The 15,907-nt window shown below is 39.5% G+C and overlaps 1 protein-coding gene across 10 annotated transcripts in view; it reads right to left on the bottom strand.

Annotated features, from left to right (window-relative positions):
• Window positions 1–9,116: 9,116 nt before the first annotated feature.
• CALD1 (caldesmon 1) overlaps window positions 9,117–15,907 on the bottom strand; it is a 188,069-nt gene continuing 181,278 nt past the window's right edge. For 9 of the 10 annotated variants that reach the window (XM_078439149.2, XM_078439159.2, XM_060633197.3 and 6 more), the window contains 2 exons: window positions 14,170–14,250; window positions 9,117–11,478 (listed from right to left, as the gene is read on the bottom strand). In XM_078439149.2, coding sequence (XP_078295275.2) covers window positions 11,470–11,478; window positions 14,170–14,250 — 90 coding nt within the window. In that variant the 3' untranslated portion in view covers window positions 9,117–11,469. The remainder of the gene's footprint in view (window positions 11,479–14,169; window positions 14,251–15,907) is intronic. The other variant, XM_078439175.2, reaches the window with a different exon arrangement.

The following is a 15,907-nucleotide window of genomic DNA, read 5'->3' as shown; positions in this document are numbered from 1 at the left end:
CCACACAGAACTGCATTCTGCGCGATTGTGTGACTAGTGATCTTCATTCAGGAAACGAGACTTCTCTCTAAATACTTGGTAGAGGAGTGATAGATATACCAGGGTGAACTCTAAATTCTTCCCAGCTCAGAGATTCTTTAAGTATCATACTTGTTAGCAAACACACCGAGCACTTCGGACCTTCTGAGGCGCTACGCACATCATGTTACGTGCATGGTCTTTTCTAATTAAATGGGGTCTTTCCATAACAGACGTAGACACCCTGGTCCATAAGAGACTTGAAGACGTTATTCCTGAAATCACCTTGATTTCCCCCTGGTCTAAACCGTTGTTCCAGTGTAGCTGAAAAAAAGTCTTAAGATGTTTGGAAACATTTTTACTCTTTTTAAGTTCTTTTGGCTGGTATATTAATAGGAGAAAAATAAGTTTAATTTCTTCCACATGGGCACCTTACATTGGCATGAGAGGGTCCAAGATGGACACCTGAGGCTCATATGCCATCCTGAACTAAGGAGAGAGTGGAGTCTGGGGCGTCAAAGGGCAGGAAGACAATTCATAGGAAGATGGGAAGAGCAAATGTTTGGTAAACAAATGTTTACCTGCCTTTGCCACGCAGAGACAATGGGACACAGAGAGGAATTGAACATGCCCTGCCAAGCTCCCTCCAACTTACTACCCCTAGTGCATACTTTCTGCAGTTATCTCTGGTGATGGCTGTTTTCCTGGACCGGGAACTCTATAAAAAGCTGCTCCTGAGCCTTTGGGCCTACACTGTCTTCAGCTCAAAATAATCTGCATGCCAAGTGGCATGCAGGTGGTGGATGCTTGCCCTGAACCCCATCAGGTGCCTTGTTGCACCTTGTTTTATGCCGTACGTATGTAACTAAAAGTGACGTGCGCAAAGAATATTTAAATAAGGACTCTATTTTTCGGTTGGACTTTAGAGTCATGGTTGCAAGCCATTGAATGTCAGATGAACAAGGTGAAGAAGCCCCAAGAAATGGTCTAACCAGGGGACACAGGAAATTAAAGGCAGAGCAGCTACTTAAGTCTCATGATTTTTAGTCCAAATATTTACATGAGCATATTTCAAGCAATCCTATAGATGAACATTATTTTAGCATGTAAATAAATGTTGAGGAATTTAAAAAAAACTTTGAAAATCATAATCCTTTATTCTTTCATTCATTCAACTAATTTTTATTGAAATCCCCCTACTAGTCAGGGATTGTTGCTGTGTAAGGCTGTTGCAGGAAACCAAACAGACATTCCTCATGGAGGTTATGGGAGAAGACAGGCAAACCAATTAAAAACACTCCCTCAGGTGATGATAACTGCTATGGAGAGAAATAAAAGCAAGGAAAAATAAAGAGCACTGGAAGTACTCTGGGTGGGTGGGCCTTGGTAGGGGTAGCCCTCTCTCTCTCTCTCTCATAAATTCCACACTCAACGTGGGGCTCAAACTCAGGACCATGAGATCAAGAGTCACATGCTCTGAGCCAGCCAGGTGTCCTAGGGTAGCTCTTTCGATAGGGTGTCCAGCAAGCTTCTGTAACCAGGAGTCATTTGAGCAGAGACCAAAAGCAGAGGGATGAGCCATACTGACGTCCAGAGAAGACCTTGCCAGGTAGGGAAAGTGGCAAGAACAAAGGCTCTGAGACAAGACAGGGTTAAGAATTACACTAGGCAGTCCTGATGAGGTGAAACATAGCGTGAGCCAGTATCATTATCAAGAAGGAGGTTTCATTAGGGTTTCTTAAGTAAATTTTAAATGGTTTTAACTACCTGCTTCTTTTTAACTTTTTTTTTTTTTTTTTTTTTTTACTTTATTTCAGATGGTAGTATACAGTGAAATTCCTTAAGTAGAATGAAAGTAAGGCCTGGAGTAAGCTTCTACTAAGGGCTTTCTGTCGGTCTGAGATTTTGTTCCCGTTTCCTATAATCTTATCTTGAGAAGCTCACAGGACGGACTCCTTATATAGACAACTTTGGCTGCTTGGCAAGGCAACTTTACTCCTGCACCAACTTCCCCTCCTCCTGTTTTCTGGTGAATTTATCTACTCTAAGCCTGCAGTACAAAAGGCACTATAACCAGAGCAAGAAAAGAGGAAAAGAAAAACTAAAACAATACTCTAGAGAGCACAATTACTAGTGTGGGAATCAGGAGGAAAATTCTCTTTAGCAACATGCCCAAATGTAAGTTGTGTTAGGACTGTAACTTATTTTGTGTAAGTTTATCACTTTGAATTTGTTGAGCAGAGACTTAAATGCCTTAAATAACTAGGGCAATCAGGAGTTATTTGTGACATCACAGAAGTTATCGGTTATATGGCTATAAAGGTCTTGTCACAGTTTGGCTGAGGAAGCCATACTAAGTCCTGAGAGCCCTGGGGTGCTCAAGTACCCAACTTGGCTTTCCTCAGATGATCTGGGTTTAGAATGTCCTGCTATAGGGCCAAACTTCTCAAACTGTTTCCAAGCTCAAACCTTGAGATCCGTCCCAGCCGATTAACTAACCAAGACTCAGCTCAAGTGTCATCCCCATAGTGAAGTCCTTCCTAATCTATCATTGGTTCAGTTAGTTTGTATTATTAGTTTGTATAATGTGTCTAAATCTGGAGACTATAGTGAAGCATTATTCTCCTAAACACTTGGAAATGAGGCTAGTAAGTAAGAATGCCCCCTGCCTGCTCAACAAATCATGGATAGGATGAATCACCTCAAAAGAGAAAGAATGGTTCCCATGCTGAGTGTGAAGTCTCAGGACAAAAACCATGAAATGGTTCCCCCCCCCGCCGATAACTGCCTCTGAACTGTGCAGTGGAGAAATCCCGTTTTCCACGGAGGATGTGTTGCCACAGTCCAAAACTTGCTAGCCACTTTCAGCTACTAAAACAGTTTCATTTTGGTATTTAAGATTTTTATTCTGACATTTAGTGTTAAGCACGTTTTAAGTGTCAGTTTCAAACTGGAATCAAATCTTCCTCCTCCTCTACCCCCGCCCCCCCCCCCCAGCCCTGGCAGCCTAGATCTATCCCTACCTCTGATGTCTTGGGAAGTGGGAATGAGTTGGTGTTTTCCTATTTACATTCATCCTGGCTTCCTTCCACGTGCCAGGTCCTTGTGTTAGGATGAGCAGGGGCTGGGGAGGGAGAGGGCAAATGTCTCTAACTGGGCCCAATTGCAGTCTACACAGTTGGTCTCAAGTGCTGTTCTTGCTCTTTGTGGGCTCCATGAGGTTGGTGACTCTGACGTGCCCCCTAATGAGAGGCTTTCTTCAAGGCACACTCCAAGGCAGTAACAATCTCTTGTGAGAGACGGTGGGGAATAGAGATTAGGAGCGTGGGCTCAGGAGCCAACTGCCTGGGGTCAAATATTCTGCCACTTAATGGCTGTATGATCTTGAGCAAATTCTTTACCTTCTCTGTGCCTCAATTTATTTACATGTAGGGTGACGATAATAAAGTACAGAAGGTCCCCTACTTACGATGGTTCAACTTATGATTTTTCAATTTTACAATGGTATGAAAGCAATATGATTTCAGGAGAAACCATACCTGGAATTTTGAATTTGAATCTTTTCCTGGGTTAGCCATATGCAGGATGGTCCTCTCTCATGATGCTGGGCAGTGGCAGGGAACCACAGCTCTCAGTCAGCCACAAAGTCATGAGGATCAACAATCAATATACTTACAACCATTCTGTCCCCATTCAACCATCCTGTTTTTCACTTTCAGTACAATAGTCAGTAAATCACAAGAGATATCCAATATTTTGTTATCAAATAGGCTTTGTGTTACGTAATTTGCCCGGCTGTAGGCTGATATAAATGTAGACTTATACATGTTTAAGGTAGGCTAGTCTAAGCAATGATGTTTGACGGGTTAGGTGTGTTAAATGCATTTTCAACCTACGATATTTTCAACTTACGGTGGGTTTGTTGGGATGTAACCCTATCATAAGTCAAGAGAGATCTGTAGCGCCTATCCTGTAGGGTTGTTGTGAGGCTTAGATGAGTGAATAACATGTAAAGTGCTTAGAAAGTAGCTGGAACATGGTAAGGACCCAATAAATGTTAGCTGTCATTATCATTTGACCAATGGACCTCCAATTGGTGACAATGATACCATATCACTCTGATACTTGGGCATCTACTTGCCTTGTTGTGATGATCCCTACATCATGGGATGTAAAGAGTGTGATGAAAGAGTGTCACCACTGACCCATTGTCATCTTCACAAGCAGCTCTAGGACTGGTGGGCACATATGGGACCTAGCTGTCTTCTGTACACTGGCACTGTGCTGTCCTATCTAGCTGGTTCTTTTCAATTCCCTGTTCTGTGAGCTCAGGTAGCATAGAGACAAATTAGCCAACTCCTGGCTAGGCAGCCATCCAACAGGAAGCAAAATGCCAGCCTCCCCTTCAGTCAGACATGTCTAGTCTTTAGTGATTCTCTTGGAAGCCCCCTCCCTTGGAAATAGCACCTCAGTTCACAGAAAAATAATGCTGGTCACAGGAGCCTAGGGTTCCCATAAAGGCAATTTCTCATTGCAAACGAGTGCACTGCCATTCTGACTTTATATAGTATACTGGGTTTCTGAGCTTGGCTAATTTACTGGTACAGCCATAAAAGAAGAGAAATAGATTCCTTCTCTGGATGCTGACCAAATCGTTTTTTCAGGCTGTAAAGCTTAATAGCAGAGTTTGAACTGAAGCATGTTCATGTCACCCAGTTAGCCTTCTTAGGAGCAGCTGGCCACCTTTGTCCCAGAAGTACCCTTCTGAGTTTCTTTTAGACAACTCTGTCCTCTGGGCCTCTGTCTTAACCTACCCCTGTCATAACGTCAACACATTATTGCATTTTATGTATTCATTTCTGTTTCCTACTACTTAATATCAAAGCCCCTTAAGGGCAGGGGCTAGGCCTTTAGTTATCTTTGTATGTCTAGTGCCTAATGTTGACTAATATTTGTAGGTCTTCAATGAATATGTATAAACATTTTGCTGAGTGTTTAGCATGTGAAAGGTGTAGTGCTAAGAACTAAGGGTGCTGTAAGATCTGGTGATTGTCCATGAGGAAAATACGCTCTGGTTGAGCCAGCAGGATCCATCTTGAGTTGAGGATTCTTCTGCTGTACAACTATAACACTTGGTATAAATCTCTGCTTAGGACTCACCAAACTGTAATGTCAATATGTAGCTTTCTCTAATAGTTTCTGAGCCTTTGGAAGGGAAGGTCTGAGCTTCCCCTTTGCATTCTGATTGTCTAGTCCAGTGCCTAATGTCCACAAGGCAGGCGCTCTACAGGGGGTATTAAATAGCTAACCAGAATAAAGGTTCAGATAACAGTGGGTGTGCTGAGGTCATAGGGTAAGTTTTTCAGATGAAGTGGACTCAAGCTTGGTTTCAGTGAACTTACAAAGGGAAAAAAAATAAGGCTGATATGTTAGATAAGGGACAATACGAGAACACAGATCAGAATGTACAGAGCATCTTCTGGAGAGATTTGGGTAAAAATATTCAGCAAGTAATTGGAAAACACAGGCCTGATGGGCATGAGGGATGTCAGTTTCCAAGATGTATTCTTGGGAAAATTGGAATCGGTCTGGCAAAGAGGGTTGGTTTTCAGTGCGATCCTTGGGACCTGCGCAGCGTTAGCATCATGTGAGAATTTGTCAGAAATGCCAATCCTCACACCTGAATCAGAAACTCTGAGGTGGTGCAATCTGTGCTCTAACAAGCCGTCCAGATGACCCTGATGCACCCTGAAGTTTGAGAAAAACTAGCATAGGGGGTTAAGAGTGTGGACTCTGGAACCAGAATACTTAGCCATATGGCCGTGGGTAAGTTATTAATCTCTCTGGGTCTCAGTTTCCTTATAGAATGGAGATAATAAATGGCACCTATGTTCTAAGGTTGATGTAAGGATTGACAGTTCATACATAAAGTGTTCTATCATAGCAAGTGATCTGATTCTGTTGTATTTAGTGAGAATCTTTGGAGCACACATTCCCACACAGAGCCTAGGGTGAGAGACCTTGCTACTTGAAATGTGTTCCCCAATGCAGCAGCCACAGCCACTGCAGCATCACCTGGGAACCTATTAGAAATGCAGAATCTCAGGCCCTCCCCACTCCTATTGTATCAGAATCTGCATTTTACAAATAGGTATTTGAATAGCAAAGCAGTATTCTACAACTCAGCTCTAGACCTACTAAATAAGAATCTCCTGGGACTGGAAACTACATGATTTCCATGATTTCTACCATTGATTCTGATGTTTACCAAGGATTTAGAAACCCCAGTGCACTTAGGACAGCTGATTTCCATCATTTGAAAAAACTCAAAGCACCTGTGATGCTACACTTGGCAGGCACCAGATGTACAAAAGACAGCATTTGTTCTAAGAAAAGTAGGTTTGTGTGGAAGAATGCTAGGTAAGGCTAAAAACTAGCTAAGAAATTAATCTTGTGTTCTGTATGACTATAGTTCTTTCACATAATTTTTATGTTAGTACATTCCATATGAGTTTATTGAATGAATCTTCTTTATCCAGCCAGAATTGACCAGTTGGGCCTTCTACAACATATTTTAATGAGACAGTTTTGGGTAATCATATTTCAACGTAGCAAAAGCCAACATCACTAAAAGCATGTCTTGGTAAAACTCTGCTATTAAATCCGCATTGAGTTAAGCAAGAGGTCAGCCATCTTCATGGAGCTGAAACGCAGGGCTGAGATGACAGAGTAATTATAAATCTGGGAACAAAAATGTTACTAAACAAATAAACCTCTCAGAAGTCTAAAAACTCTAAAACTTGTCAAGTCTAAAACTTGACAGCAGTACATCCAGAAGAGAGTTTATAAATTAGGTTGCTCATGAAATCACCATATCACTTATCAAACACCATTATGTGTGGTGCACTGGGTATATTTTTGGGGGTACCAAAGAATGTAAGGCAAATACTTTTCTTTCATTACCCCACGCTGAAATATTTTCTCCCCTCTCTAAACAGTGACAATCATGTACTACACAATTCTTTGACAGTTATGTCCTAGAACCTTGTGATATTTTTCTCTTAAATTCTTGAATTGTTACTCAATATTTTGTAACTTTTAATATCTATCACCTATCATTTATCTCCCCACTAGAATAATACAGTTGTTCCCAAAAGTAGGAAGGTGGCAATCTGTGTAAGGACCAGATTATTTCAAGCTCACCCTTACTTTCAGGAGGCAGCTCTCTGTAGACCCATAAGTGGGAAGTAGTTTCACAAGTCCTCATCTTTGACAGAATATTCTTTTTTTTCTTTTGGCCCCACTGGATTGCCAAAAGTCTACCTCAGCCTTTTAGCTGCCTCTTGTAGATCACTGTATGCTCTGAAGCAGAAGTAGCCCTGGCATAAAGGCAAGAGAAAAAAAGTGCATCGAACAGGTAGCACATAACTAAGATACTATTTGAATGAGAAAATATCACATTAAATATAAAAGGACTAAATATTTCAGGTAAAACTCAAAGATAATCGGACTAGACTAAAGCCTGAACCCAAACCATATGATTTTTAAAGACATGCACCTAAAACTAAAGGCTACACAAAGGCTGAAAGTAAAGGGGTGGGAAAAGTTACATCATGCAAGTGTTAACCAAAAGAAAGCCACTGTAGCAATATTAAGGATAGAAAACATAAACTTTAAGGCAAAAATCTTCACTACGCAAACAGAGTGTTACTTCATAATGTTAAAATATTCAATTAACCAGAAAGACACAACGATTCTAGATTTGCACATGCACCTAAAACATTATCTTAAAATATGGAAAGCAAAATTAACAAAATTACAAGGAAAAAATAGACAAGTCCACAATCAAATGGGGAGATTTTCACATGCCTTTCTCAATAGTAGATATGGAACAGAAAAAAAGATCAGTAAGGATATAGAATGTTGGACAACATGATTAATAAGCTTGACACAAACAGAGCACTTAAGTCAAGACCTTGTTAGGTCATTTCCTTGGTCCTGTGGAAGAACACGTATTTAGGGTCATGAGATTTTTAAAAATCCACTCTTCTATTTGGAGCACACGTGGAAGCAAGGGTATGAAAAAACCCTATAATACAGATCTGTTTCTACAACAGACTCTTTAAATTTATAATCTGAATATGCACGTTGTAAAATTAAATTCCGTCCATTCCTAATCCTATTAGTTTGGCACCAATACCAGACTGTATTCTTCTCATTATTTAATTTTGTGAATGGGCTTTGATGACAATTACCTTGTTGTCTTTTGTTTTTTATAGTTAACATACAGTAGTATATTGGTTTCAGATGTACAATATAGCAATTCAACAATTCTATTCAACACCTTGTGCTCATTTCACAGTAAGTGTACTCTTAGTCCCCTTCAACTATTTCACCTACACTCCTAGCCACCTCCCCTCTGGTAACCATTAAAACTGATTGCCCTTCTTGTTGGGACGTAGAAGTAAAAAGTACTAATTATTTTTTAAGCTGCAGTAACTTGGCTAATTCTATCCAATCTTATGGGCAAGATTTAGAGGCCTGTTCAGGAATTCTGGGCTCACAATTTAAACCTTTATGAAAAGAACCTCATATATGCCAACAGTGTTACATACATATGGAAAATTACTCTGAAAAAAATCTCTGGATTTAAATGTAATTGTCAGTGCATTGCAAATAGTAAGTATTCTACAAACGAAGGGTATATATTAAATGGCCATTTCTACTATAAAAGGTACTACCTTTGGGGAACCAGTACTCCCATCTTAGGAAGAAGAGGGTGGTGTATGACAAGATGGGGAATGAAGGAGGATGGGGGAAGATCTGATAATTTTTTTGGAAGGAGAATTTTTTTAATCCCTCTTCCAACCTTTTCTATACATATTTGATCCATGTCCATATCAGAGCAATTTTCACTATTTTATTATAACATTGCCTGTAATAAGAATTACTTTAAAAATATGAAGTGGCTTTTCTTTTTTAAAGAGTGAAACCAAGACTCAAGCTGAAATATACATTTTGCTATACCACCGTCTTTGTTAAAACAGATACAACTCTTATTTGTAATCAATATAGTACATAAAAATACACAAGGCAAAGACATTTGGAGGAATTCCATTTATTGTGGATGCATTTTCACAATATATATTTATTGCAGCGATCAATTATCAGTGAAAAATATCAAGTGTTTATAAAATTTTTAGGAATGGCAGATTCACAGAACATGCTAGTCACCTTGCAGTCTTACTTCTTAAAGATAACAAAGAGAACTGTAATCAAACAAGTAAACAAGGAATTTATTTTTCAAAAGATTAAATCCAAACTGAACAAAGTTCTACCCTAAAACTTATTCCATCCAGTATTGGAATAAAAGTCAGGATCGATATATTCTCTTCTCAACTTTAGACTTTCTAGAAAAAATATATAATAGTGATCAAGAGAAGCTCTTATTCAAAAGTACAACAAAGCAATGTTACCTCACCATCGGCCTTAATTCAAACTTTGATCCATTTCACTCCAATTATGGGAGTTGGTGCTAAATTAGGCACTGCATGTGAATTCTAGTTCGTTTTATCATAGACTCATGTCTACTCTGTCATAGGGGCATGACCTGTGCAATCCTTGTGGCTTTCCTTCCTTTGGCCCAGGTGTGCTACAGCTACAGGATTCAACAGCTCTTTACTGGTTTACGAGGAAAATAGACTTTGAAAGGCAGTGGTCACTTCTCATGCCAGCCTTGCCCTGGCAAGTTCTTCCAGGGCAATACCATAGATTAGAAAAGAGGCGTTTGCGAGGCTCCCTCATTGTGGCAGGAATTGAGACTAAGACAATTTTGGTTAAGTCAAATGAGGTATAAGTTTATAGAATTACACTGTATGTATATCTCTACGCTAGAACGTATTGCCAAGACACTGGAGTACTCTTTTGTCATCCATTGTGAAGAATAGATGAACACTTATAAGCTAAAATAAGATCTGATATCTAGATTGTGTGTGTAAAATGTAAAAATGACAAGTCAATAGACTTGGGGGTAAAAGGTAAGACTAATAAAAGGGACATAGAGCTTTTCAAAATTCAACACGTTATCAACTTATGACAAGTACCAATGACTAAAAAAAAATAGAAAAGTTTACTTTAAAAGGCATTTCAGTCCGTTAAGAATGGAAGTGCTGTCATGACTCCTAAATATTGGCTCTTGCTCGCTTTTCTTCTCTGCTTCCAGACATTAGCCAGTGTTGGTCATAGTATATCCACATGTAGAATTCCAATCTGTACAATTTGCAACTAAAATTCTTGTCTTTCAATTTTAGAGAAGGGAGAGACCTCATTTGTCACCTAAGCCAACCTACTGCGGACTTGATATTAAGAATAGAATACAGTTCTGAGCAAGCTTGGAGTTTGACCCAGATGGTAGATTTAGTACAATTCAGCCTGGACTTCAAGATTGCTTTTAATTATAAACTAAATACTATGTTTTATAGAAAATGCCAACTCATTTTGACACTTCTAATCTCTCTTTTCTTCTTACAGGTTAGCGGGCACTGGAAACATATCAATACCTGTTCTGCCATGTCTCTATTGGCAAATATGAAATATTAATATAATATTGTGATCTTTAGTTTTTAAAAAGCTGTGATATTGGCTAGTTACAAGGACATACTGCTAAATATAATAGTCTAGCACGTAAAAAAGCTTCCTACCATTAGTGTGTTTGTATATGTGTATGCACATACATACATGATCAGGTCATCTAAAATGTGGTTCGCTATCACTACCAAAGAAATCCACAAAGCAACCAACCTAAAGAATCAGTACCAATGTCAGCTAACATCATAAACCAATTTAGATATTCATCAGCATGAAAAAAGGAATACCTTAACAGTACATCTTTTTTTTTTTTAAAGACATTTTGTAAAGATTATTGTAGTATCTCAAATCTGAAACGGATTACTTTCAGAAAGTGTTACAATTGCCCACTGAGATAATTTCTTCCATGCTTTATTCTAAAGTGCAGAAATAACATGACTTCTGTATTTAAAATAAAAAAAACCAAAACGAAACCACTATGGTTCGTTTTTCTGGACACTGCACACATTCCTCAGGCAATTTTCAACTTGAATCTCCTTTTGTTGACTTCTGACGTGGTTGGTATCACTGTTCAGACACAGAGTTATGATGATCAGTAGGAAAGTCTCTATTTCACAGCATGGGTTTCTTTAGAAACAGGCTCCTGTGCAAAGGCAGTACTTTTACCATGAACACCTCTAGACTGTGATTATTAAATATAGTGATAATATACATGGGTTTACTGGGATAATGAAAAATAAAACAAAAGGAAATGAACTCAATTTAGTAAATCAACATAAATATAAAACAGAGCAAACTAGCCCTCTTCAACTGAGCTGGTCCAGCATCTTGAAGCGGCTACTTTGGGTTCTTTCTTGAATTGTCTCAAACCTGCTAAGAGAAGAGAGCTTTAAATCCAGAAGCCGTGGTGTTTCAGCGAGACGTTTTGTGTCAGAAGAAGACAAAAATAACTGTAATATGGCAGGAATAAATATTTATGAAAGGGGGGATTATTGCTGGTATTCTATTCAAATACGCTCCTCATCTTCTAGTCTACCCTCTCTTCTGTTGGTTTTTTTACTTTCTTCTTTCTTTCTTCTTTATATTTCCCCTTCCCTATCTTGGTTTTTAGCCTTGTTTGTGACATTCATAGTCAAGGAGTTTTTTTTTTTTTTTAAACTCCACTTGAAGGGCCAGGAATCTGTAGTGTGTTTTCCAGAACAGGCACACGTGACTGAATGGCTCAGTCTTGGCTACGTCAAGGACAATGGAGAAGTGGAATGTGTTATGTTTTATTTCTTCCCTTCTATTCTTTTTTTTAAATATTTTTTTTTAGTGTTTATTTATTTTGGAGAGAGAGAGGAAGAGCGAGACAGAGCATGAGCAGGTGAGGGGCAGAGAGAGGGAGATACAGACTCTGAAGCAGGCTCCAGACTCTGAGCTGTCAGCACAGAGCCTGATGCGGGGCTCGAACTCATGAACCCTGAGATCATGATCTGAGCTGAAGTTGGACATTAAACTGACTGAGCCATCCAGGCACCCCTCTTCCTTTCTGTTCTTAACACCCCTACCCTCGAAACTTATCTGGCCCTTTACTAAAAGTCCTTACTGATGTAGCCACAACTATTAGTGCTGTGAACCTGCATTTTCAAATGAGTACTTCCATTTCAAAGGAATGATTGCATGACATGTAGTGAGCTTGACATTTTGGAGCAAAGAAGCCATCTACTCTGCTACTGCATAAACCCATCTCTGGGCCTCATGGTTTTATTAATATTATTATTATTACTATCATCATTACTACTGTACAGAGACTTTTGTGTTATAGACTGAGGAGAAGGGGGCACTCACCCTGTCACCTTCCCACCTGTACCACCATGTTGCATAATTCCAAGGAGTGCTGTTTATGTTGTATTGAACATGAGTGGAGTTCTTTTGAGTTTTACCATTCCAGATTATATCTGTATTCCACTTTCCAGAACCCTGGCTCAGAGGAATGTTATCCTCTGGAGAGGCTCCATTAAACTGGTACTGATGGGTTACAGACAGCTGGTACCCTCTACTCAGAAATCCAACTACATACACATTTGGACCGCCACTTCTGAGATGCTAGAGGGGCCATAATGGCTTAAGTCAACAAAAGTTCATTCTTTGCCTGAAAAAAGAAACTAATAAACGATCCCCCTACCCTCCTCCACCAGGAGAAAACTGAGCAAAGAACTTTAAAACTTTATATTTTCTGCTAAATATGCAATCTTCAAAAGCAAGCAGCATGCATAATGGTTAAGAATGTAGGCTCAGACCAGATTGCCTCAGCTTCAATGCAGGCTTTGCTAGCTTATTTGCTGTGTGGCTTTGGGAAAGTTCATCTCTCTGTGCTTTGTTTTCCTCAGCTCTAAATGGAAGTAATAATAAAACCCACTTCACAGGGTAGTTGAGATAATGTAGCTTAAGAAAGTAGAACAGTCCCTTGCATAGAGCAGACACTCAGAAAGCGTTAGTGGCTTGTAGTGGTGATAATTATTACCAGGTACTTCTAATATGTTTAGCCATGACTTAGAAAACTTGTTTAAAACTCACCCTAAGTAGAGAGACTGGGCTAGTGGATTTGATTGGAACGTAAGAGCAATCAATAACTGACCAAGAGATGGAACAACACACTTAGGCAGCTGTGCCAGACTTAGGAGCCTGTAGAAGGTAGGGAAGGGGAAGGGATTCTCTCACTTGAGAAACTGCAGAAATCTTCTGGTTGCCTTTGAGGTGTTCCTCGTTCTGGGTTTGCTAGAAAAGTGCTTCTAAATTGACCCATAAGCACACTGTTCTAATTCTGCTTATTAGTGGCTCTCTGATTTCTCTCTTTTCAATTTTTCCTCTATTAAAAAGAGAAGACTGGGCTTGTTGCTTGAATTGGGGAAGGGCTACGATTAGAAGTTGAATTGGCTGGACAACAAGGGGTCTTATTTTCAGTCTGTGCATCATTTAGATATTGTCCGGAGCCTCCTGTGTGAAGAATGAGCATAGCCTTTGACCAGAAGACCCTCCCTACCCCCAAAAAAAGACAAATCCAAGCACTCTTAACTATAAGTTTTCATAGGGTAGCAAGTTTTGCCTAACTTTTAAATACTATTTTAACTTTTTGCCATAGCAACCTTAGGTCGTAGGCTGCTGGCAAGGTAATAGTTCCAGAAAGCAGCTTTGGAGCCATTCACGGAGAAAGACGTTTTTCCCCAGGTGATCTCCAAATGCCTGTGGCTCCAAGCCTGGACCGTGTAAGGAAGTTACAGACCATGCTTATATGACACGACCTCTGTAGTCAACACTCCTAACACTGGCATTTCTAGAATGTCTTGCTGGGAACTACCCTACGAGTTTGGACTATTTATGTTGGATGACTGACAAGCCTACAATTCTGAAGGCTCTGTGAACTTTGCCTTTCACTGTACCATATATAAATTTTTAGAAGGTGATTGTTACCCAGACAAGGCTCTGTGGATCTGTGATATGTCTCATTTGACCCTGGGACATCATACTGCAGCACACAGCAGGAAAATAACCTATGAAAAACAAATCTTCCCAGAAAATTACCTTAGTGGGAGAAGTGACCTTATCCACAGATTGCTTTTCCCAGAGGTTCCGCTTGCCAGATACGTCTCCTGGCCTCAAATCCTAATGAAGGAAAAGCAGAGAAAATTGGTAGGGTGGCCATTTATATTTTCTGACCAGGTCTAAATAAGTCACCACGTCTGTTATTTGTTTGAATCAAGTTCTTGTTTAATACACTTTATCCTAGTGATACGAAATGGATGGAATCAAAAGGATCATTAGCCACAGTCTGGTTTTACATAGACCTTGATCTATGTTATGACACGAGAATGGGCTAGAATTATCCAGCATTTAGTTCCTATCCTCAACCAAGGGCTTACTGTTAATGGGTCAGTAGAATTGGAATAAAAGCATATTTAAAATAATGTAGCCTATTTTTAACTTTTCACACTCTTAGAAGTGAACAGAACATATGTTAGCTTTAAATAATTCTTTTGAGGTTGTGTAAGTGTTTCACCTCTTGCAGATTACCTTTTCTTTCAGTGTTCTGCCTGTATCCCTGAACTCTTAGGACTTTAGTACATTCCAGCCTAACTTCTAGATGCCGATATTCCATTTCTTTGCCTGAGGACCTTCTCTGGCTACAGATGACCACTTCGCCCACCCAGGAGGGAGGCTGGAAGTTCAGAGAGTTAACAACCCCAGGAGCAGTCCTCAATCACTCACCGATGAGACTTGGTGCAAGAATATTTTTCAGGCTCACTCATGCCTCATGTAGGAGTAACTCTGAAGCATGTGTTTTAGGTTGGGTTGCCCCAGTGGGATTAAGTTTTTATAGCCCATGTGCTTAATAACATTATTGGTTACCTGCTTTTCCCTGACTCACTTCCTGCAGTGTTTTCTTCACCTCCCGAGTAAACTACCTGCACTATCTTGGGGTCTGCTTCTGGGCAGCTCAAACTAAAATTCTTTTCTAATTGCACTTTCCTCAGACTCAAGTCATTTCGTGTTTCCTGAGGAGTAGGTGGGTAATTCAGAAGTGTATCAGTAGAACCTAGCCCCATGAAAGTAAACACTTGCCACAAATTGTACCCATAAGAGAAAATCGAGCTGATGACATATGTGAAAACATGTGGAAATCTTGGGAAGAAAACACTAAAATACGCTTGATAACAGTTACATAGCTTTGATTCGTTATTTACTACCTCATAATTAATTTGGTTTGGATAAGGGTCCAAATTTCTGTTTCCATTTACTTTTCTTCCAGCATTTGCTTCTGCTAGTACTTGGCAAAGGTAGTTTGGAGAAAAGAAATGTGTTTTACCAAAATAGTAATGTTTATTTTGGCAAGCCCTTTTCTCATTAGGAAGGCAAAGCTAATAGCAATTGCATTTATCCACAGACACTGGTCTAAATGGACATATTTTTGACAGATACTATTGAAATCTCGACACTAAAAATGCACTGGTTAAATGGTACCATGTGAAGCATTTCAGATTTACCTTAATCTTACTGAGTTTCTGGATTTCCGTTGTGGCTGGGATTCCTGATATTCTAGGAGAGAGTTATACCTATTTAACTTGGAACCAGTAAGCAACAAATCAGATTGTTTTTGAAGAATTCCACTACCTTTGCCAATGTAGCTAGGAGCTGCCAAATTGTCTGGAAGACTGAAAATTTGGGAAACTATAATTAGGAACATACTAATGGAAGCTCTGGAAAGGGGCTGTTATTACTTTATTTATTTGATTCATATAAAACAATTGTTATTCTTTCACAT

The sequence above is a fragment of the Panthera onca genome, chromosome A2 (genome assembly GCF_046562875.1).
Source record: "Panthera onca isolate mPanOnc1 chromosome A2, mPanOnc1 haplotype 2, whole genome shotgun sequence".
NCBI classification, from domain to species: Eukaryota; Metazoa; Chordata; class Mammalia; order Carnivora; family Felidae; genus Panthera; species Panthera onca.
Note: the sequence above shows the minus strand (reverse complement) of the source record. Positions and strands in the feature narration are given on the sequence as shown.